Source organism: Carcharodon carcharias, chromosome 13, assembly GCF_017639515.1.
Source record: "Carcharodon carcharias isolate sCarCar2 chromosome 13, sCarCar2.pri, whole genome shotgun sequence".
Lineage (NCBI taxonomy): Eukaryota > Metazoa > Chordata > Chondrichthyes > Lamniformes > Lamnidae > Carcharodon > Carcharodon carcharias.
Genome location: NC_054479.1, coordinates 8,234,633 through 8,259,091, shown reverse-complemented (window position 1 = coordinate 8,259,091; position 24,459 = coordinate 8,234,633). Strand labels below are relative to the sequence as shown.

Sequence of the window (24,459 nt, the reverse complement as noted above, 5' to 3'; positions counted from 1 at the left end):
ACACTATAGATTCAAAGTAATTCAATAACATAGGAAATGAGAAAAATCGGAGCAATAGAAAGGATAATGCCACTGGTAACAATAGAGACATTATAGAAATATTAAATAATTATTTTGCTTCCGTTTTTACCAGGAAGGTAGAACAGGTAGGCATGACATCGAATGATGAGAAGAGTGATGTGGTAGGCGCATTTAAAGTAAAAAAAAAAAAGGGGGAGCATTGAATAAACTAAATCAGCTCAAAGAGAATAAAGTTCCTGGTCAAGATAGATTGCACCCATATTTTTTAAAATAATCTAGGGGAGAGAGAGCAGAGCTAATGGGCTGAATTTTGCCGTCGACGAGCAGGGGGCGGGGCCTGCTCACCGACACAGGATAACATCAGGGGTTCCCCCCAACGTCACCCCGCCCCATTTAAATTTTCAGGAAGGCGGAGGCTCAGCGAAATCAACTGTGCGCCTGCCAACCTGTCAATGGCCAATTGAGAGGATAATTAAAGCAATTAAAGGACCTGCCCATCCAACCTTAAGGTTGGTGGGCAGGCCAGGAGCCCCGGTGGGCTTCTGAAAATACATGAAACGTCATCCACCGGCGAGGTGAGGTTTCATGTCGGGTTTAAAAAACTTTAATGAAGCTTTAGTGAAATTTATTAACATGTCCCATGTCTTGTGACATTGTCACATGAGGGGGACATGTTATGGATTTTTTTATTTTTCTATTTTTAATGTTTGTACAACTTTCAGCGGTCTCCCTGAGGCAGCACTTAGCCTCAGGGATATGTGCGCTCTTTCGTACGCATGCGCGAAAGAGCGCACTCTTGCATTTGGGGAATCCCCCTCCCCGCCCACACAGGAAGTGCATAGCGCTTCCCGCCGGGCGGGCCTTAATTGGCCCGCCCATTTAAAATGACAGCGGGGCCCGCTTCTCCAGCAGGGATCAGCTCCCAGCCCACCGGAGATTGGGTTGGGACCGCCCGCCTGGTAGGCAGAAAATTCTGCCCAATGTTACTCGTATTTAATAATTTGTTAGAAAAAGGTATAGTTCCAGAGGACCACTAATGTGATTCCTATATTTAAGAAGGGGGAACAGAATGTGCCCAGAGAATTATTGACCAGTCATCTTAACCTCAGTGGTAAGAAAAATACTAAAGGCTAGAATAGAAGAACATCTAGAAATGAGAAATAGGGCAATGAATAATCAGCACGGATTTCAAAAGGAAAATTCCTGCTTGACAAATTTTATTGATTTTTTTGAGGACAGACCAGAGAGAATAGACAATGGTAGTGTAGAAGATGCTATTTATCTGGATTTTAAGAAGACCTTTGATAAAGTGCCCCATAATAGACAAATTGATAAGGTCAGAGACTGTGGAGTCAGAGGACAAGTGGCGGAATAGGTCGCTAGCTGGTTTCAAGACAGAAAGCAGAAAGTGGGAGTAAAGGATAGCTATTTAGAGTGGCAGAAGGTGGGAAGTGGTGTTCCACAAGGATCAGTGCTGGGACCACTGTTGTTCACAACTTACATTAACAATTTGAACATTGGAATCAAAAATTTGGGAATGACACAAAATTGGTGGGATAGTCAATATTGAGGAAGACTGCAACAAGTTACAGGAGGACATGAAAAAACTTGCAAAATGGGCAAATAATTGGCAATTGAAGTTCAACACATAAATATGAGGTAGTACATTTTGGTAGGAAAATAGGGAGCAAGTCAAGGTGGAGGAGAGGAACAAATGGATTTTGGAGTAAAAATACATCAATCGTTAAAAGTTAGCAAGGCCATAAGAAAAGCAAACCAAGCACTACACTTCAATTCTCTCCCTCTAGAAATAAAAAGTAGGGAAATTTTGACCACATTGAGCACTGCATGTAGTTCTGGTCAGCATATTAGAAAAAGGATATATAATAGGCGCACTGGAGAGGGTGCGGAGAAGATTCACAAGGATGATACCAGGGTTGCATGGATATACATATCAGGGAATGATTGAGGTTACCCAACAGAGGTCTTTAAAATTATAACAAAACTTTTTCAGAGTGGATACAGGAGAGAATGCTTCCTTGTGGGGAAGAGCATATCAATATAAGATGGTCACCAAGAAATCCAATTGGCAATTCAGCAGGAACAACTTTACCCAAAGACTGAAAACTGTGGAACTCTCAACCACAGGGAGTAGTTGAACAAATAGAATAGATGTATTGAATTGGAAGCTGAACAAGCATTTAAGGGAGAAAGGAATAGAAGGTTATGATAGTAGATTTAGATGAGAAAAGATGGGAGGGGGCTCAAGAGGAGCATAAACACCACCCTGAACTGGTTGGGCAAATGGCCTGTTTGTGTCAAATGTCCCATGTAATCCTACGTAGACTTGCATTTGTCCACTGTCCTCAAATTGAAAAGCCATCCCATCAGGAAAATGTTAGAAGGAGCACTTATGAAAAGTTGCATAACTGAAAATCAATTTACATATATTGAACAGTATTATTCTAATAAAACTGGTCTAACATCATCTAAAGAACCAGAATATATAGTACTCCTAAAAAAAAAAATCCCTTATGGGCCTTATTTCGCTTTCAGTCTTTTCTTGTCATCCAAACCCACAACCACTACCATCTAGAAGGATAAGGGCAGCAGATACATGGGAACACCACCACCTGGAAGTCCCCCTCCAAGGCATCCACCATCCTGACTTGGAAACATATCGCCGTTCCTTTACTGTCGCTGGGTCAAAATCCTGGAACTCCCTCCCTAACAGCACTGTGGGTGTACCTACACCACATGGACTGCATGGAAGGTGGGAATTGGATAGCAATCATGAATAGGAATAGAGCCACGGGAGAAAAGTTCAATTTTATTTACCCCACCTCAACACTGGAGGAATTCAGTTAACGCAACATTCACGGGTTCAAACCTTGGTTCCTTTTTCTGTGTGGTTCAGAACCACATTTACCCACTGAGCTATTATGGGAAGCTAGGAAGGGTATGTTTTTAAAGTAAAATAAAATGATCATTTAGAATGAGATGATCTGACCTACATAACATAGATGTCAGGATACACGGACTAATACAATACAGGTTTGCTTCCTTACCCATCTAAGTTTACAATCATCATTGTCATACTGCCATAGAGGCGAGGTTTCTTTGATCTAGGGACTAAGAGACAGCAGTAACCAGGGCATTGTTGTGACTTCAAGCAAATCTGTTGAAAGATACTACTGATAATATACTACCTTCTTGCCTTATCACAGGAAGTGATAGACTGAAAAATTTAAAAGGGTTCAAAAATGAAAGGATTCTGACCAGCATAGAGGAGAGAATTGATCTGGTTGTCAATTCCATCCATGGATTTATGTTTCCATCATAATGTCATTGATGAGGCCCTGCAAGCCTACATGGAGATACTGTATCAATCTTACCAAAACACAGATAAAAGTACACACATAATCAAAAAGAAAAAAGGGCTTCATTTACATGCTACATATTATTTGCTAGCAGGTTACAAGTTAAGGGATTACTTAGATATTTTCAAGTGCTTCAAACTAGTCACTTTTGCAAACAGTCTTAACATATTACGCTTAATTGTGTACTGTTAATGAAGAAGAACGATAGAAATTCCCAAAACATGACTAAGCATCGCTACATGGGAATGTAATTTCAAAGTTTATCAAAACACACATACATACAACCATACAAAAAAGTCATAACAGGCCTTCCTGCTTCGCATGTCACACACCACTTCCTATTGGCAGCCCAGGTTGTCCCAATCTCCATTAATATGAGTCACCAATAAATCAATGGAAAATGTGGAAAAGCCATCCTGTTCACTTTGTCCATTAACTTTCCCTCATTTTGGGAAATGCCTGGTACTCACTCCAAAACAGCCTGGTGTGGGGATCACAGGTGCCAACCTGCATCCTACCTAACTTCAACTTAGTGCCTAACAGCACCAATGCATTACATCAGCATTATGAGCTCATCTGAGTTACTTGCCGTTGTCCAATAACCCTGCAGTCTCCTTTTTTGCCTTCAACCAAAAATATACTCGATTCCCAAAGGGAATAGACAAAATAATTATTGTAAAAATCCAACGGGTGATGTTCAGGTGGTAAAGTGGGGCTTGATTCTAATTACTAAGCACAAGGTGACATATTGCCTTCAGTTTTAATGAAGTACACCAGTCGAGGTCTGATTAAAATTAGGCCCTAGCCACATTTACTCAACTTTTGATCTGTGTAGCATATTCTTATGTGTACTCTAAGTTTGGTTTAGTATGAATATGGAACTAGAACATTTCACCACTCTGACTGGCCATCATAAATGCACTGAATATTTTAGAAGTCCTTTTTTTGTATGTTTGTGATGGAGCAGAGGTGAAGAGGAAAATTTACTTGCTGTGTGTGTTTAGTCCATTTAACTTGCATAATCACATACTGTCAAGTGTACCAACTGGGCATAACTTGATGTGAGGTCCTGCACGCCAAAACAACTTCAAGTATTTGGCAACTGTCCTGCACCACACACTGTCAGACTTTGAATTTCTTATGAACACAATGCAGCATTAAAGCTTTTTGGCACAAAGGACCAAATGGTTGAGCTTACCAAAGACACAATTGTAACAACAATCAAGTAGGCATTATAAAACTCAGGAAGCAAGCATGATTCACTGATTACTGGTATATTTTCAAAAAACCTTCCTGAAGATGTCCTCTAATATATCAAGTTACTCAAAAAGTATACCAAAATTCACTCCTTCATTCTAAAGCAATAGTCCATTACTATGGATGCAAAAAAATGGCTATGCCAAAAAGCAATCATCTTCTCACTGGTTTTCCACTGCAGCATTGTATGTTATCTTGAAAGGTCAAATGTCAAGGAACAATCAAGTACACAGCAAAGGATAATTCATGTATGTCTATGCTGCATATTTCATTTCTACAACTGAACTTCACAGTAAAAATATAAACCAGAATCTGGCCCAATTTCTTATTGGGTAAATGCATCAGCGTACAACTGAGAAATAGAGACTGTGCCAAAATACAAAGGTGTCTTAACTTTGATCTTTGGTTTGTGCCAAGTTAAGATCACAGCAGTTGGGGCACCTTAACTGACTTAGACTCTCTGCATTTCTTTTGGGTGGTGAGGCCAGGGAGAGCTCAAAGCAAACATGATCATTTCAAATGACATTTGTAGTTGGCAGAAAACAAGTGGGCTTGCTTTTATATTATAGAAATGCAGCTAATGGGAGACTAGCCAAGATATTCCAATTCAGCTATGACACCAGCATCTACACAACCACCCAGAGAATGTTGGGGGCCTGGAACTCACTATCTGAAAGGGTGGCGGAGGCAGAAATCCTCACACAAGTCCTACAATGCTGCAAACAGCTGGAAATGGGATTAGGCTGGATAATTTTTACGGCTAACACAGACATGAAGCAATGGCCTCCTTTTGTGTCGTAAGTTTTCTGTTTGCCATGTTTCTACATTAACGTGGAAGATTGCAAAGTTACGTCATATTCACAGAAAACAGGTCAAATCTAAATCAGCCAATTGCCCTACTCCTCACAATCATCAAGCTGGTGGAAGCAGTGATTAATAGTGCCATAAAGCTACATATAATTACCAATAACATGCTCACCAACACTCAATTTGAGTGCCAGCAGAATCATTCATCTGCAGATCTCAATACAGCCTTGATGCAGAAATGGAAGCGAGATCCAAATGCCAGAGAAAAGGCTACCTGCCTTCGACATCCAGGGAGCAGCTGATCAAGTATGGCCCCAAGAGGTTTCATCAAAGTAGTGGTCAATGGGGGTTAAAGGGAAAATTATCCAATGGCTGACACAGAACTGGTACAGTAGAAACAGATTAAAAATGTTCAGATGATTCATCTTTTCAATGAAACAAAACAGAAAATGCTGGAAATAATCAAGTCAGGCAGTATTGTGGACAGAGAAACAGTTACCATTTCAGGTCTGTCACCTTCCACCAAAAAATTAAGTTTATGTCAGGGAACAAAGGCAACAGCTTCAGTCTTCCCAGTATTAAGGAAATTTCTGCTCAACCAATATTGGATGTCGGACAAGCAGTCAAATAATTTATTGACAATGAAAGGACCGGGGGCGATGGTCGTGAGATAGAGCATTTACGCAGAACTTGGCATGTTTTCGGATGATGTCGCTGAAGGGGCTGCATGTGGAGAAATAGGAATGGTCCAAGGACAGTGGTCATTGGAGCTGGAAGGGAAGCCACTGCGCCTGGCTCTCTGGCTACAATAGAAAAAAATGTAACCAGGTGCGTGCAGTCCCACCCAGCTGAACCAAGAAGGATGGTGTGGTCTACCATGTCAAAAGCTGCAGACAGGTCAAGGATGGAAAGTTTACCTTTGTCAGTTATATCAGATGTCATTTTTTTTGTGAATCTGATGAGAGCTATTTTGTACTGTGGTAGGGTGGGGAAGGCATTGGAGGGATTTAAATATGGAGCCCTGTGAAGAATGGGCATGGATTTGAGAGGCAACAGTATAGTAAAGGAATTTGGAGATGAAAGGGAGGCTAGAGATGGAGCGGTAGTGGACAGAGGGAACAATAGTTAGTTTTTACAGGGAGATGATGAAGGCAGATTTGAAGGGCAGCCGTACATTACCTGAAGAGACAGAACCGTTAACAAATCAGCTAACATGGGAGCCAGGAAGGGAAGCTGGATGGTCAGCTGTTTAATTGGAATAGGGTTAAGGAGGCAGTTGGTGAATCTCACAGACAAGGTGAGCTTACGGGGGGGGTGAGGGGGGGAATGAGGAAGGCAGCAGAGAGCTTAGTCATGGAATCAAACTCAAGGTGAAGCGGGCGGAACCTTAGAGGAAGTTTATCTCTGTGAGCTAAGGGGAGGGAGGGAAGAGGCACTATTTGAAAGAGGGCAGGTAAGTTCTTCTGGATATCCTGACCAATATTAATGCCTCAATTAACACCACTAAAAACAAATTACCTGGTTATTTATCTCACTCCTGTTAGAACTTGCTGTGTGCAAATTGTCACCCATGCTGCCCTACAATATAACAGTGACTACAGTTAACAGTGGGGGAGGTGGTGGTGTAGCGGTATTGTTGCTGGACTAGTAATCCAGACACCTAGGGAAATGCTTCGGGGCCCAGGGTTCGAATAATACCATAGAGGATGGTGGAATTTGAATTCAATAAAAATCTGGAATTTAAAGTCTTTTGGTGATAGTGAAACCACTGTCAATTGTCGTAAAAATGCATCTGGTTCACTAATGCCCTCAAGGGAAGGAAATCTGCTGACCTTACCTCTGGTACAAAACCTAAATGCGACTACAGATCCACAACAATGTGGTTGACCCTTAACTGCCCTCTGAAATGACATAGCACCCACTTAGAAAAAAGTATGAAAGGAATGGAACCAGACGGACCAATGGCAGTGCACTGTGGGTGTATCTTGGCCACATGGGCTGCAGTGGTTCAAGGCAACAGCTCACCAGCTTCTCAAGGACAATTAGGCAATAAATACTGGCCTAACCAGTGATGCCCACATCCTGTAATTGAATAAAAATAAGTACTTCATTGGTTGTAAAGTCCCATGGACATGCTAGGTTGTGAAGGCACTGCTTAAACAGAAATTTTTTTGAGGAATCCATATGATAACATATAATATATCTACTAAGCGGAACTGCAAGGATAAGGGTTCTGAGCTCAATGCCTCAGCTCTTTCAATTAATTGGATATTGGGCAAGCCAAAGCTCACAGGTAACTTGGTTTCACATTCAGGAATGGTCTGCAAAACTGATTTAGAAACAGATATCTAGTTTAAAGTCAAAAATGCAATAGGACAAAAATATCATCAACCATGTGCAAGCATGTACATGATACATCAGAGTGCTCAGGGCACGCAGCCATTATAATTGAATTGGTGCAATAAACAACATTGCTCAAAATGCGTCCGAAATTAAGTTTCTCATTTAAAGAGATACTCCCAAAAAAAATCTATAATATAACCCATTTAGACATAAGTAACAAGCAATTTTCAACTATACCTTGCTTCACATCAGCAAACAGTGCTAATGACTGCAAAAGGCATTTTAAGGGTTAGCACTTAACTGCTGCCTAAACCAGAAAATTCCTGTGTCTGAGCTGACTAACTTTCAGCTCATACAATGTAATGTTGACACAGAACTAACTTCACTGTAATAAAACTGCTCAAATGTAGACAGCATCTTTATTTCTGTGATAGTAACTCTGGGCAACTGAAATCAGCATATTTGTGCTGAGCTGATAAATGACAGCTGAGGAAGAAGTTGGACACCAGAACTAATCTTAACATTGGTGGAACAAAAACAGAATTACCTGGAAAAACTCAGCAGGTCTGGCAGCATCGGCGGAGAAGAAAAGAGTTGACGTTTCAAGCCCTCATGACCTTTCGACAGAACTTGAGTTCGAGTCCAAGAAAGAGTTGAAATATAAGCTGGTTTAAGGTGTGTGTGTAGGGGGCGGAGAGAGAGAGAGAGAGAGAGAGAGAGAGAAGTGGAGGGGGGGTGTGGTTGTAGGGACAAACAAGCAGTGATAGAAGCAGATCATCAAAAGATGTCAACAACAATAGAACAAAAGAACACATAGGTGTTAAAGTTGGTGATATCTAAACGAATGTGCTAATTAAGAATGGATGGTAGGGCACTCAAGGTATAGCTCTAGTCAGGGTGGGGAGAGCATAAAAGATTTTTTAAAATTTTAAAAATAATGGAAATAGGTGGGAAAAGGAAAATCTATATAATTTATTGAAAAAAAAGGGGGAAACAGAAAGGGGGTGGGGATGGGGGAGGGAGCTCATGACCTAAAGTTGTTGAATTCAATATTCAGTCCGGAAGGCGGTAAAGTGCCTAGTCGGAAGATGAGGTGTTGTTCCTCCAGTTTGCGTTGGGCTTCACTGGAACAATGCAGCAAGCCAAGGACAGACATGTGGGCAAGAGAGCAGGGTGGAGTGTTAAAATGGCAAGCGACAGGGAGGTTTGGGTCATTCTTGCGGACAGACCGCAGGTGTTCTGCAAAGCAGTCGCCCAGTTTACGTTTGGTCTCTCCAATGTAGAGGAGACCACATTGGGAGCAACGAATGCAGTAGACTAAGTTGGGGGAAATGCAAGTGAAATGCTGCTTCACTTGAAAGGAGTGTTTGGGCCCTTGGACGGTGAGGAGAGAGGAAGTGAAGGGGCAGGTGTTGCATCTTTTGCGTGGGCATGGGGTGGTGCCATAGGAGGGGGTTGAGGAGTAGGGGGTGATGGAGGAGTGGACCAGGGTGTCCCGGAGGGAGCGATCCCTACGGAATGCCGATGGGGGGGGTGAAGGGAAGATGTGTTTGGTGGTGGCATCATGCTTCCTTGACCTCTCTGTCTCAATCTCTGGTGATAGACTGTCCACCAATATCCATTACAAACCCACCGACTCCCACAGCTACCTCGACTACAGCTCCTCACACCCTGATTCCTGTAAGGACTCCATCCCATTCTCTCAGTTCCTTCGCCTCCGTCGCATCTGTTCCGATGATGATACCTTCAAAAACAGTTCCTCTGACATGTCCTCCTTCTTCCTTAACCGAGGTTTTCCACCCACGGTCGTTGACAGGGCCCTCAACCGTGTCCGGCCCATCTCCCGCGCATCCGCCCTCACGCCTTCTCCTCCCTCCCAGAAACATGATAGGGTCCCCCTTGTCCTCACTTATCACCCCACCAGCCTCCGCATTCAAAGGATCATCCTCCGCCATTTCTGCCAACTCCAGCATGATGCCACCACCAAACACATCTTCCCTTCACCCCCTCCATCGGCATTCCGTAGGGATCGCTCCCTCCGGGACACCCTGGTCCACTCCTCCATCACCCCCTACTCCTCAACCCCCTCCTATGGCACCACCCCATGCCCATGCAAAAGATGCAACGCCTGCCCCTTCACTTCCTCTCTCCTCACCGTCCAAGGGCCCAAACACTCATTTCAAGTGAAACAGCATTTCACTTGCATTTCCCCCAACTTAGTCTACTGCATTCCTTGCTCCCAATGTGGTCTCCTCTACATTGGAGAGACCAAACATAAACTGGGCGACCGCTTTGCAGAACACCTGCGGTCTGTCCGCAAGAGTGACCCAAACCTCCCTGTCGCTTGCCATTTTAACACTCCACCATGCTCTCTTGCCCACATGTCTGTCCTTGGCTTGCTGCATTGTTCCAGTGAAGCCCAACGCAAACTGGAGGAACAACACCTCATCTTCCGACTAGGCACTTTACAGCCTTCCGGACTGAATATTGAATTCAACAACTTTAGGTCATGAGCTCCCTCCCCCATCCCCACCCCCTTTCTGTTTCCCCCTTCCTTTTTTTTCCCAATAAATTATATAGATTTTCCTTTTCCCACCTATTTCCATTATTTTTAAAATTTTAAAAAATCTTTTATGCTCTCCCCGCCCCACTAGAGCTATACCTTGAGTGCCCTACCATCCATTCTTAATTAGCACATTCGTTTAGATAATATCACCAACTTTAACACCTATGTGTTCTTTTGTTCTATTGTTGTTGACATCTTTTGATGATCTGCTTCTATCACTGCTTGTTTGTCCCTACAACCACACCCCCCCTCCACTTCTCTCTCTCTCTCTCTCCGCCCCCCACACACACACCTTAAACCAGCTTATATTTCAACTCTTTCTTGGACTCGAACTCAAGTTCTGTCGAAGGGTCATGAGGACTCAAAACGTCAACTCTTTTCTTCTCCGTCGATGCTGCCAGACCTGCTGAGTTTTTCCAGGTAATTCTGTTTTTGTTTTGGATTTCCAGCATCCGCAGTTTTTTTGTTTTTAACATTGGTGGGTTTGTGAGAATGAAGTGGACAAGTAATACAGTCAAAACTCCCACTCCTGTTCACTACCTTGGCAAGAAAATACAGGGGCCACAGGAACAGTATCAGTTTTGCTGTCAATGCTCATTTGTTGGGCTAACAGTTTATGGGGCAGCAATTCATGAGCTACTGGGGGGCTGATAGTTTGTACAGGACTAATATCCCCACAAGAGTCAGTACCTTCAAGAACTCTAATGGCAGGGCTGGGGGGAGTGGTGGGAGATCACAAAATACAAAAAAAAGTTAAATATTTCAATTCTGCCTAGTTTCCCTTTTCTCTATTCCATTCTGTTCTACTGATCTCATCAATTTTCTTTCTTTTCACCTAATCCTTCTCATTTATTTTGTCTAACTCCAAAAAAAAATCACTTCCCTTAATGTTTCTTGTCTATGGTTTTCCCCCCAAAATTGAAAGTTAGGTGCTATATTTAAAAGTTTTCATTAGCTGAGAAACAACTTTACAGCTAACTGAAATTGTGGAACCTAAGAAATAACTCATTTGCAACAGAGATATAACCCAGATTATTTTTTTTGACCAGTAGAAAAGTGTCAAGCTCAGAAAGGGCCCTGTCAAATGAATACAATTCTGTATGTCCTACAGCACAACAGCACCTAGGCAAACTAAGATCAAAACCAGAGCAGATTAATTCTATAAATGTGATTGTTGTTGAAGTAATTCCACATAGGAAAGAATATAAATTCTCAACTAATCAAATGCATATTGTTTAAAATAAAAACAAATCAATGAACTTCAACTTCAAGTTTAGAATTCAACACAATTGTCACACATGCCTAAGTTGGCACTTTGTCAATTTGCGCCCTTCTGTGTACGTGCTGTGCCATTTTACACAGTGTCCTATTTAGCCAAAGCCGAAATCAAAAATCTCCAGAGGTATAATTTGTATTATTTTTAAAAAGGAGCTGTCACAACGGATATCATTCATTTTCCTTGTTAGAGCTGAGGGACAAGAATGTCAGTTATTCCTCTTTGATGATCACAGGGACGATAACTTGCACATGTATGACCCTTCTTCAGAGCTTTGAAGAAGGGTCATACAGACTTGAAACGCTCACTGTTTCTCTCTTCACAGATGCTGTCAGATGCTGTTGAGTTTTTCCAGCATTTTCTGTTTTTATTTCAGATTTCCAACATCCACAGTATTTTGCTTTTGCATATAACTTGCACATGACTTGATATCCCTGTTCAATGTAAAGCAAGACCGTACTATGCTCTCAAAGTCAATATTTTGAAAACCTCAAATGAATGAAGTCTTGTACTTGCCTAAACTTACATCACTCTTAGCATTGGTCAATCTTCATACTATATAACAATTATAACCTACTCAGTACTGAAATACAGTCAGTTTAAATCTTGTAATGTATATGTGATTCTATTCTGAATCTCCAGTTGAATGTTTACTCTAACTTCTAAAGCTCACAAGAATATGTTGACAAAGGAAGTTCTGATAATTTGCTTATCTGGTTTGTGCATTACACTTCCCGTGTGGTTTTCCGTCAATTTCCTGCCATATGCTGCCCCAAATTAACATAAAGAAACTTGTGAAATTAATGTCAAGCTACTAAAACAGCCACCTTTTACCAACCGAAGTAATAGATTTTCAATAAAATAGGTTGTTAGACTGACAGCATGTTCTGTTGAAGAAAAATTACAGCAAAAAACAGTATAAATCAAACAACATTTAATTATACAGCGACAACAACAACCAGCACTGGTTAGAATTTGAAAATATCAAATGCCAAAACAAGACAAGCGTTGCCTCCAGTTCCTTGCCTTATTATATTTCATCCACCACATTACATCTTGAACAAGGGAAATACAGTTTGTTTATGTAAATGTCTCTTACAATAGTCACTGAATGCAGGTTACAAAGTCATTATGGGCATTGTGCAATGTAGGCAACACCATACCAAGAAAGTCATGTCCACTGGAACTTGGCTGACTTATATGGGAACAGTTCAAATTTTCACTTATGTCACCAATCACATCACTTTTTATGGATTAGGCACATTTCAGGATCTTATAGATTGGGACCAAAATTGGCAAATATTTGTACCAAGCTGGCCCCTCATTATAATGGGAATGAATATACTGTATTAAATGCAAAAATTAAGAAGGTATAATCAAAAGTGACTAAAAAATCCTGTGATATAGATCCCATATTCTTATCCAAACTTTGCTGTTAAAACCAGCGTTGTCTCATAGTTACATACGTATAAATGAAAGAGGTACACTTCACAGACCTGTGTAGAGTTCTTCAGTGGAACTTTCTTCTTTGCTCGATCCCTTCCCTGATCTCGTCCTCTGTCAAAGGTACCATTTCCATTCTCATGCCCATTTTCACTTGGTTCTGCCAACATGCCATTTGCCACCGGCCGTGGTTTCTTCCCAACTTGCTTCTCCCACTTTTCATTTCGTTCTTGTGGTCTAAGTGCAAGGTCCTTCTGACAAAATTAAAGAATAAGTAATTGAGAAAACAAATCAGAGAATCTTTTCTTGCATTTATTAAGTCACAATGTATGAGTATGTCCTCCCTTCCCATCCACTTATTTCTCTTGAAAATGATGGTTACACGGATACTGTTTGATTTGCATTGGCAACCTTCCAATAGTATGCCTAAGCGATATTTCTTTATGCATAAACATCGATGGTATCAGCAAGCTACTGAATCAGGGGAGATATCATAGTCCAGCCTGATTCTGCCTTGCCAACTCCTACACATTTTAGCAGTAACCATGCCAATGATCAAATATTAGAACCGTTGATTATTTTTTATTTACCCCTCAGTTCTGGAATGCTAAAGTCAATTATCCTTGATAAGATCAGTTAATTTAGCACACATCTTCCTAGTCCATAAATAATTACTATTTTGAGTTTGTATCAACCACTGAGCAAACAGGGGTCCTTCAATACAAGTTTAAAAGTTCAGAAATATTTAAAAATATGTTTTTTGAATACATCTGTTGTAAATAATCACAGCAGATTTTGCACATATTAGCACATTTGAACAGAGGCATCCTCCACATTATCAGATGACATTGGCTAAGGGCTAGGTTGCAAGGAAATAAGCTCTGAGATACAGAAATTCAAGCCAACAACTGCATTACGGAGAATCTGCTTTTTAACAACTCCAGTATTGTAAGGCCCCCCTCTTTCAATCTCCTAGACTTCTGCTCCAAAATATAGTTAAATGCATAGTTCTCTGATTTGGAGCAAGCCATTTTGACAACTTTTCAAGCAATGTATTCATATGCTGTAAACTGTAGGCAGAGGAAACTTTTTACCTATGGAAATCCTAATGATTCTATACAGGTAATACGCAGGACCCTGAATTACAATAAATATTGGAAACATCACAATCTGAAACACAGCCATTCAAGATATTTCTGGAATATCAATTTGATGGAGACTTAATTTTTTTTATACACCTGGCTTTCTTGAAGCAATGGACAACTTCAATTACACATGATCAGTTGTAAATGCTACATGGATATGAAAATTGCTGCACGGCACACTGCCATTTGTACACTATGAAGCAACCATTTCAGTTAACATGTTAATGGTAAAATAGTGCATGCTGCAAAAATCTGTTTTTGAAAATCCTCCATTATATACATCAGAGGAAGACAATGCTAGGCTGCATTAACTCGATCCGGATTAACCCATTCTGACTCCACACAGATTCACTTCTGATTTGCTTGCATTAAAAACAACCACTGATCTGTCGTGGCACTGTCTGCATCAACAATGTACACTGACATGGTCAAGGCTAGTTTCTCTCTTGTTAAGTTTGAAGACCTCACTCCTAAGCAGTATTCCATTTTGCAGCATAAATTGTAACAAAATAAATTCACTCCTCTTTCATTTGCCGTCATTACATCCTGTTGTAGAAGGTGAGGCTACAATGGTCAAATTCTAAACAGAGACACAGTTGCTGTCCATTTTAAACAGCATACTGATTTCTCTATTTCACTTGTAATCTGTACCCATAATATCTTCAGATGGCACGGTGTCATGTTGGGCACCAGAGAAACAACATCTTAATCAGAAGATAGGCAAGGCTTGAACAGTGTAGACTGACCTCTCCCCTCATCATTTTCTCCTGTCGTTTGTGAAGTTTTAATGTCATTCAACTCCTTGGAAGTGAAGACAGAAATTGGAAATCCATCCTCAGTTGACAACTGAACACTGTTCTTCCAAATTCTGAGCCACTTAAGACAGGAAATACAAGGAATTCGAGGAGAGACACAATGAGTTATTCCAATCCCTTTGTGAGGTGCGCTGTTAAGGAAAATGCTTCAGAACTAACAACTTCATTGCACAGATAGTCCAACTGAGTGCCGGTCACTACTTGAAACACAAAACTACAAGCACATCGCTATGTTGTCACTGTAATATTAAAACTACAAAGCCAAGCTACTGGTTGAATAAAACGGTACAATCCAACTTTTAAAGGATATATTACAAACATTTTACAAGTTGCTAGCTATTTACTATAAATAATTTTGACAGCCTGTGTGAATGATTCTTCAAGTATGCAGAGGCTTTTCTGTTCCTCATGAATTAAAATCCTTGTTCTAACAAAAAATGACACAAAAATAAATCTGTGAAAGCTCCTTGTTCAACTCTTATTAGTGATTCATGAAAACTAATTGAGACAAATTTGAAGATGAAATAGATACTCTTAGTTAATCTTGTGCACAGAACTTAAAACTTCCTTCATGCGTTTGTTTCTTAAATGGCTTTTGGAGGCCTCATTGCTATGGTGATGTCAATATTCATAGTCATAATGAATGGGCAGCATTGTTGGGTCCATTAATTTACTCCTAGATTATAGATTAGTTTGCATGTGTTACGGCACACAAAATCAACCTCAGTATCAATTAAATCTCTGAAAGCTCAATGAAACCATTCATAAATGCTCAAAATGTGCCAATTGAGCAACATGAGACACCCATGTCTCTGGCTTACCTACATTGACAGGGAAAATACAATTTATTTTCTATAAATATGCCAGCCTTTCTCTGTACATCTCTCTGTACTTCAGGCCAACACGATGTTCAAAATTCAGTGTACCAACTCATCATGCTTCAGTGAATGGATAATCATAGCATTAAATGTCATCCAAATGCAGGATTTGATTTTTTTTTTCCATAGGCTCTATTCCAAAATGCAGAAACAAATCTGTTACAGAAGACTAGGCCTTCTCTCCCAAGAGATTGTAGGCATAAGAAAAATTACACTGGGTTATTAGAAGTAAAGTGGCCAGGAACATTATGAAAACACAAGGGAAAAGCAAAAACCTACCCATCAGCTACTTCAATAAACAGAACAGACGCTAAACAAATAATGTTTTAAATATTCCGACAGATTGTATACAAAGTTCAGCATAACTTGAAGCTACTCAACCGGAAAAAGGACTACAAAACTCTAAACGTCAAAAGATCATGTTGAAATGCAAACATACGAATTAGGAGCAGAAGTAGGCCATTCTGCTCCTTGGGCCTACCCCATTATATAATAAGATCAGTTATGATCTGATTGTGGCTTCTACACTTCTGTCTACCCCCTATATCCTTTGACTCCCTTCTCAGTCAAGAATCTATCCAACTCGGCCTTAAAAATATTCAATGACCCTATCTCCACTACTCTCTGGGGAAGAGAATTCAAATGCATTTCTGAAGCCCCATTTAAATGGTAAACATGATTCAATTCATATGACACTGAATTGTACTGGATCTATCTGTGGAGGATCCTTAAGCTATTAGGCAGAACAGCTGCAGAATAGTAAAAGACCAATTATAATCTGGGGTCAGAGAGTATCTTCAGGCTGAATGGGACATGTTTCAAATTTTATGATTGATTGCTTAAAAAATAAATTTTGCTGGGAGTAGCAGAAGGTTGCGATTTTGACTTCCATCGCTGTCTGTCCTTTCAACTCAGTCATCATGATTGGGAGACCTCTGCCAGAGGTCAAAATGAAAGGAAAATCTGTCGTCTCTTACATAAGCCTGTGTTACAGGGTTCCTTGATCACAAAGATAGCTGGCCTAACAGGGAAATGTCTTCAACTGAGGTTATTTTATAGCACGCAATGGTACTTGAAAAAAGTCATAAAGCTAAGGAAAATATTTTGCTACATGTCCAGGGCTATACAGTGCCTTATTATTTCAGTATTCATATTAATCATCAATAAATTGATGGCTCTTTAAGACTAGAAGGTACAAGGGATCGAGTATCAGACAAGTGTTGTTTTATATCATGTTCACAAGTGCAAGAACAGTCTTCTCAGATATGGGAGCACAGGTCAGGTCGAACAAACTCTGGTTTTACAGGAAGTTATAAGTTGTTGAGGAAAAAATCAGTTTTTGACATGGGAGAAAACCAAGCTTTTTGGAGACAACTTTAGGAAGGACATGCAGAATTGCACTTGGCACCACAGAAAATAGTGATACTAAGAATGCCAACAGGCAAAATGTAATGGTACTGTTGGTTGGGCTTTTGAGAGATAGGGAGAAACTCGCTTTGAAGAAACCAGATTTTCACTGCTTCATTGAAAAACATGAAGATTTTTTTTAAAACAGTGATTTGAGATGATTGAACATTTTAAGCACCAAAGGCACACAATCTGAAGGAAGTGATAATTGTCAAAAAGAATCATCAGTAAAAAAGAGTAAACAGGTATGGAAAACAGGTGAAGGGGCCATTGTCATTAAGTAGGACAAGGAAGCAAGACAGAACAGAACCTGGAATTCTCTTGAGTTAATAGAACGAGGGGCTAAACCATCAATTATGCTATTTATGGGTCAGACAACAGGAAAGTAGATAGCTATAGACATAGACTGGTAGGAGGCCAACCAACAATAACTTATGTTGAAATGCACAGCACTAGAGGCTATGGAGGTGTTGATAGCAATGACGGATGATTTACTCAAGTGTTTAACAATTGAGTTCCAGAAGTATACAACACGTACAACAGGGTGATCAATGGGGCAGCCATGCTGAAAACCATACTGGCAATCATGGATTGGACTAGCACTTCCCAGCTGATGGATAATTTCAGAATTAACAGTAGCTTTTGAAACAATGAAAATTAACAGCGGCTACAAAAGGTAAAAGGATAATACTGCACATGCTGGAATATGAAATAAAAACAGTAAGTGCTGGAAAAACTCAGCAGGTTCTGGCAAAATCTGTGGAGAGAAAGAGAAACAGAGCTAATGTTTCGAGTTGATTATCATCCTAAAGAAGAGTCATATTCAACTCAAAACATTAACATTGTTTCTCTCTCCACAGATTGTGAGGTTTTCCAGCACTTTCTGTTTTGATGCTACACAAGGTAAGTGGGAATGCCTTTCTAAACAATTGAGTAAACATGAACAAATTTCTCAAGAAAGAAGAACTTGCATTTATATGGTTCCTTTCACAACCTCAGGATGTCCCAAAGTGCTTTACAGCCAATGAAGTATTTTTTGAAGTGTATTCACTGTTGTAATGTAGGAAACACAGCAGCCAACTTGTGCACAAAAGCCCCACAGACGACAATGCAATAATGACCAGATACACGGTTTTTTCTAAGTGATGGAAGTTGTGGGATAGAAATACATAAAAACATATGAATTAGGAAGAGTCGGCCATTCGAGCCTGCTCCGCCATTCATTAAAATCAAGGCTGATTTGACTGTAACCTCCACTCCACATTGCCACCTATGCCCGATAACCTTTCAGTCCCCTGCTTATCAAGGATATATCTAGCTCTGCCTTAAAAATATTCCAAGATTCTGCTTCTACCGCCCTTTGAAGGAGAGTTCCAAAGACTCACGACACTCGAGAAAAAAAATTTGTCCCCATCTCTTTCTTCAATGGGCAGCCCCTTATTTTTAAACAGTGACCCCCTAGCTCTAGATTCTCCCAGAAGAGGAAACATCCTTTCCACATCCATGCTGTCAAGACCTCTCAGGGTCTTAAAAAGATTTCAATCAAGCCACCTCTTTCTCTTCTAGACTCCAGCAGATACAAGCCTAGCCTGTCCAGCCTTTCCTCATAAGACAACCTCCCATTCCAGGTATTAATCTAGCAAAACTTCTCCGAACTGCTTCCAACATATTTACATCCTTCCTTAAATAAGGAGACCAATACTGTAAACAGTACTCCAGATATGGTCTCACCAATGCCCTGTATAACTGAAGGATTGACAACTCATTTTTAGGTATGCCAGGTGTTGATTCTGGAATGCCCTCCTACACTCTTCATTGAACCAGGGTTGATCCCCTGGCTTAACAGTAATGGTAGAGTGGGGGAGCTGCCGGGCCACGAGGTTACAGATTGTGTTCAAGTACAATTCTGCTGCTGCTGATGGCCCACAGTGCCTCATGGATGCCCAGTGTTAAGTTGCTAGATCTGTTCGAAATCTATCCTATTTAGCATGCCACACAACATGACAGAGAGTATCCTCAATGTGAAGGAGGCACTTCATCTCCACAATGACTGTGTGCTGGTCACTCCTACATGGACAGATGCATCTGTGGCAGGCAGGCTGGTGAGGATGAGATCAAGTATGTTTTTCTGTCTTGTTGGTTCCCTCACCACCTACCGCAGACCCAGTCTAGCAGCTATGTCATTTAGGACTCGGTCAGTAGCGGTGCTACTGAGCCACTCTTGGTGATGGACATTGAAGTCCCCACCTAGAGTACATTCTGCGCCTATACACCCTCAGTGCTTCCTCCAAGTGATGTTCAACATGGAGGAGCACTGATTCATCAGCTGAGGGAGGACGGTGCATGGTAATCAGCAGGAGGTTTCCTTGCCCATGTTTAACCTGATGCCACGAGACTCTGAAGTTGAGGACTCCCAGGGCAATTCCCTCTCGACTGTATACCACTGTGCCGCCACCGCTGCTGGGTCTGTCCTGCTGGTGGGACTGGACATACCCAGGGATGGTGATGGTAGAGTTGGGGACATTATCTGTAAGGTATGATTCCGTGAGGATGACTATGTCAGGCTGTTGTTTGACTAGTCAGTGAGACAGCTCTCCCAATTTTGGCACTAGCCCCCAGATGTTAGTAAGCAGAGTTTTGCAGGGTCGACAGGGCTGCAATTGCCATTGTCATTTCTGGTGCCTAGCTCGATGCCGGGTGGTCCTTTTCATTCCAGTCCGGTTTCATTCCTTATTTGTGACTTTGTAGCAGTTTGTTACAACTGAGTGGCTGGCTAGGTCATTTCAGAGGGCATTTAAGAGTCAACCACGCTGCTGTGGGTCTGGAGACACATGCAGGTCATACCAGGTAAGAACAGATGATTTCCTTCCCCTAAAGGACATTAGTGACATAAGGGTAATTACAATGGAATGAGGGCAGAGTTGGCTGGGCTGGACTGGGAGAGCAGTTTAGCAGAAAAGACGGTTGATGAACAATGGCCAACTTTTAAGAAAATAGTTCATGACTCTCAAAAAAGATATATCCCAGTGAGGGAAAAGGATTCGAGGGGATAAACCAACCATGGTTAACCAAGGAAGTTAAGGACAGTATCAAATTGAAAGAAAAAAGATAGGTGGCAAAGATTAGTGGTAAGCCAGAGGATTGGGAAAGTTTTAAAATCCAACCAAGATGACCAAAAAAAATAAAGAGGGAGAAAATAAACTTTGGGGGTAAACTGGCAAGTAATATAAAAACGGACAGTAAGCGCTTCTTCAAATATAGAAAAAGGAAGAGAGAGGCCAAAGTGAACATAGGCCCCTTAGGGAAACAAAGGCCCCTTAGGGAATGAGGCTGGGGAAATAGTAATGGGGAGCCGGAAATGGCAGAGGAGTTGAATAAATACTTTGCTTCAGTCTTCACGGTAGACGACACTAACAGCATTCCAAAAATACTAACTAATCAAAGGATAAAGGAGGGGTGGGGGGAGGAGGAAATAAATATATTAACTATCAAGAGAGAAAAATTACTTGATAAAATAATGGGGCTAAAGGCTGATAAGTCCCCTGGACCTGATGGGTTGCATCCAAGGATATTAAAGGAAATAGCTGCAGAGATAGTGGATGCACTGGTTGTAATATTCCAAAAATCCTTAGATTCTGGAAATGTCCCAGAGGATTGGAAAACTGCCAATGTAACGCCCTTATTCAATAGGTCAGTTAACTTAATATCCATCATTGGGAAAATGTAGGAGTCTATTATAAAGGGTGTAATAGCAGAACATTTAGAAATACTTAATATAATCAGGCAGGGTGAGCATTGCTTCATGAAGGGGAAATCATGCCTCACAAATTTATTAGAATTCTTTGAGGAGGTAACAAGCAGGATAGATAAAAGGGGAACCAGTAGATGTAATATATTTGGATTTCCAAAAGACATTCGATAAGGTATCGCACATAAGGCTATCTAATAAGCTAAGAGCCCACAGTGTTGGGGATAATATATTAGCATGGATAGAGGATTGGCTAACTAATAGAAGACAGAGTTGGTATAAGGGGGGGCATTTTCAGGATGGCAACCTATAATTTGTGGAGTGCCACAGGGGTCAGTACTGGGGCCTCAATTATTTATAATATATATTAATGACTTAAATGAGGGAAGTGAGCATACTATTGCCAAGTTTGCAGATGATACAAAAAATAGGTGGGAAGGCAAGTGGTGAGAATGACACAAGGAATCTACAGGGGAATACAGACAGGTTAAGTGAGTGGGCAAAAACTTGGCAGATGGATTATAATGTGGGGAAGCTATGCACTCTGGCAGGAAGAAGAGAGGAGCTGAATATTATTTAAGTGGAGAAAGGCAGCAGAAGCCTGCAGAACAGAGGGATTTGACAGTCCTTGTGCGGGAATCCCAAAAATCTAACATACAAATTCAACAGGTAAAGGGAAGGCAAATGGAATGGAGTATAAAATTAGGGAAGCCTTGCTAAAACTATACAAGGCACTAGTTAGACCACACCTAGAATATTGTGAACAATTTTGGTCCCCTTATCTAAGGAAAGATATACTGGCATTGCAGGCAGCCCAGAAAAGGTTCACTAGGTTGATCCTAAGTATGGAGGGATTTTCTTATGAGGAGAAGTTGAGTAGGTTGGGGCTGTACTCATTGGAATTTAGAAGAACGAGAGGCGACCTTATTGAAACATATAAGATTCTTAGGTGGCTTGGCAAGTTGGTTCCCCTTGTGGAAGAGTCTAGCACCACAGGGCATAATCTCAGAATAAGGGGGTGCTCATTTAAAACAGAGATGAGGAGGAATCTCTTCTCTCAGAAGACAGATAATCTGTAGGATTCTTTACCGCAGAGGACTGTAGAAGCTGGGTTATTAAGTATATTCAAGGCTGAGACAGACAAATTTTTAATCAGTAGGGGAATCAAGGGTTATGGGGAAAAGGCAGGAAAGGGGAGTTGAGGATGATCAGATCAGCCACGATCTAATTGAATGGCAGAGCAGACTCGATGGGCCAAATGGCCTACTTCTGCTCCTATGTCTTTTGGTTTAAGCATAGACCCTCTACTTTTGTATTCAATTTCCCTCACAATAAACAATAACATTCTATTAGCTTTCCTAATGTTGTGCGCTTATATTGGCCAGGGCACCATGGGGTACACCCTGCTCTTCAAAGTAATGCCACGGAACATTTTTAGGTCCACCTAAGAGTGCAGATGGAGCCTCAGTTCAATGCCTCAATTGAAAGGCAGCAGTTCCATCATTGCAATACTTCCTCAGTACAGCTCTAGAACGTCACATTATATTTTTGTGCTTATGTCTCCAGCTCCAACTGAGCCACGGCCTAATAATTCCTAACAGGAACCATCATAAGAAAGAGGCAAATTCAGAGGCACAATTCTTAAGTGCTACCAAGTGCTCCAGAGCTTTTCGCCCCTCAGACACAGGCTGCAAATTAATAAGCATTTTAGTGAACTAGTTACAAAACAGCTGGACGACTGGGCACGTTGTACAATCTCCTTGCTAAAGCTGGCCATGGAGCAGTTACTTGTGGAGGCACTCACAGCCCCTTGCAATGTCATCACCCCAGTTTGGGCCAGTCTCCCCTATGGCTCAAGCTAACAGTGCAGCCTTGCAGCGCAGGTTAGAAGAATGCCTGTGCCAGAGCATGCAGTCCAATGGGCAAAGCTGCCGCCAAACCACACCCACTCCTGCCCACTCCACCACAAACGCACCCTACAGGTCTGCACAGTTTCCAGGGAATGTGCACAACTCTTACATTTTCAGTTCCCTACATTCACAGATCCCTGAAGTCGTCCAGGATCCACAGAAGCTGCAAGGATGGCTCCTCGGGGACAAGGGCTACCCGCAGAAGACATGTTTGATGACACCCATGCGGCGGCCTCAGACTGCAGCAGAGCAAAGGTGCAATAAGGCTCATGCTGCAACTCGCAACTTGGTGGAGCAGACCATCGGGATGCTGAAAATGAGGTTCCAATACCTGGACTGCAGCCCTGCAATACAGTCCAGAGGGTGTCATACATTGTCATTGTCTGCTGCACCCATTACAACCTGGCACTGAAATGGGGAGAAGAACTGGCTGAGGAGTAGATGGAGGAACTGGAGCTCTCCTCCGATGAGGAGGTCACCGAAGGGGATAAGGGTGAGGGTGAGGGTGAGGAGGTCCTCGAAGGCGACCATGATGGGGATGAGGCCCTCACACTGACCAGACAAGGCAGGCGTGCTCAGGAGACCCTCGCAGCTACTAGATTTGTGGAGGATGATGACGACGACGACATGCAGTGAGGAGACACCGTAGGTCCTCACAATGCAGCTATGAACGTTTGACTCAAGTATGGCTTATGGCAACACACATACTTTCTGTGATAATGCTCCTGTCATGGAGATGCAGTGGAGGTCCTAATAGTCTTTCAATTGCAGGAGGATGATGACAACATGCAGTGAGGACACTCCACAGATTTTCACATAGCTTCTGAGAATACCGGACTCCTATCTGGGCAAGGACAGCTTGCTTGTTGTCTGTGATCATAGAGATGCAGCCATGAAACTTTAGAAACATCTGATCCTATGTCTGCCTTCAGCACCTGACCCCTTCTGGGGCACAGTGTCACTGGTCACAGATGTTAAAGAGATGGGGGGGCCACTCCATCTCAAAAGGTGCTGAGAGCAAACAGAGAGAATGATGGAACTCTGTGGTGTCTGCTCACAACATTCTGGCAGCAATGACAAGCACTGTCAAGGTGCAGGCATCACTAATGCATCCAGGGAGTGTGAGGCTGGACAGTACTTTGGTCTGAAGGGTGCACAAGGCACAGATAAGAGGCCCTGGACTGAGACACCTGCCTTTATCTTGTGACGAAAGGTTTCACATCTCAGTGACAAGAACACTACTCATCAGAACAAGGAGCCAGAGGCAGGAAGACATTCTTGGGAGTTTACTGACAACAATGAACAATATGTACAAGTGATTAACACCTGTGTCTAGGCTGTGTAATTACATCATCTTAACTCGGCTACGTTCGCGGCCGGATATCTTTGTAAAGGGAGCACGCGGTGTCTGCTGGCACTCTCAAGGCCTTCCGCGCTCGGTGGGCACCGCGGGGACTGGGGTG

General features: G+C 41.7%; 1 protein-coding gene across 13 annotated transcripts in view; it reads right to left on the bottom strand.

The window, feature by feature from the left end:
• fbrsl1 (fibrosin-like 1) overlaps positions 1-24,459 on the bottom strand; it is a 985,718-nt gene that overhangs the window by 699,058 nt on the left and 262,201 nt on the right. For 12 of the 13 annotated variants that reach the window (XM_041202184.1, XM_041202197.1, XM_041202189.1 and 9 more), the window contains one exon: positions 13,147-13,347. In XM_041202184.1, coding sequence (XP_041058118.1) covers positions 13,147-13,263 — 117 coding nt within the window. In that variant the 5' untranslated portion in view covers positions 13,264-13,347. The remainder of the gene's footprint in view (positions 1-13,146; positions 13,348-24,459) is intronic. The other variant, XM_041202185.1, reaches the window with a different exon arrangement.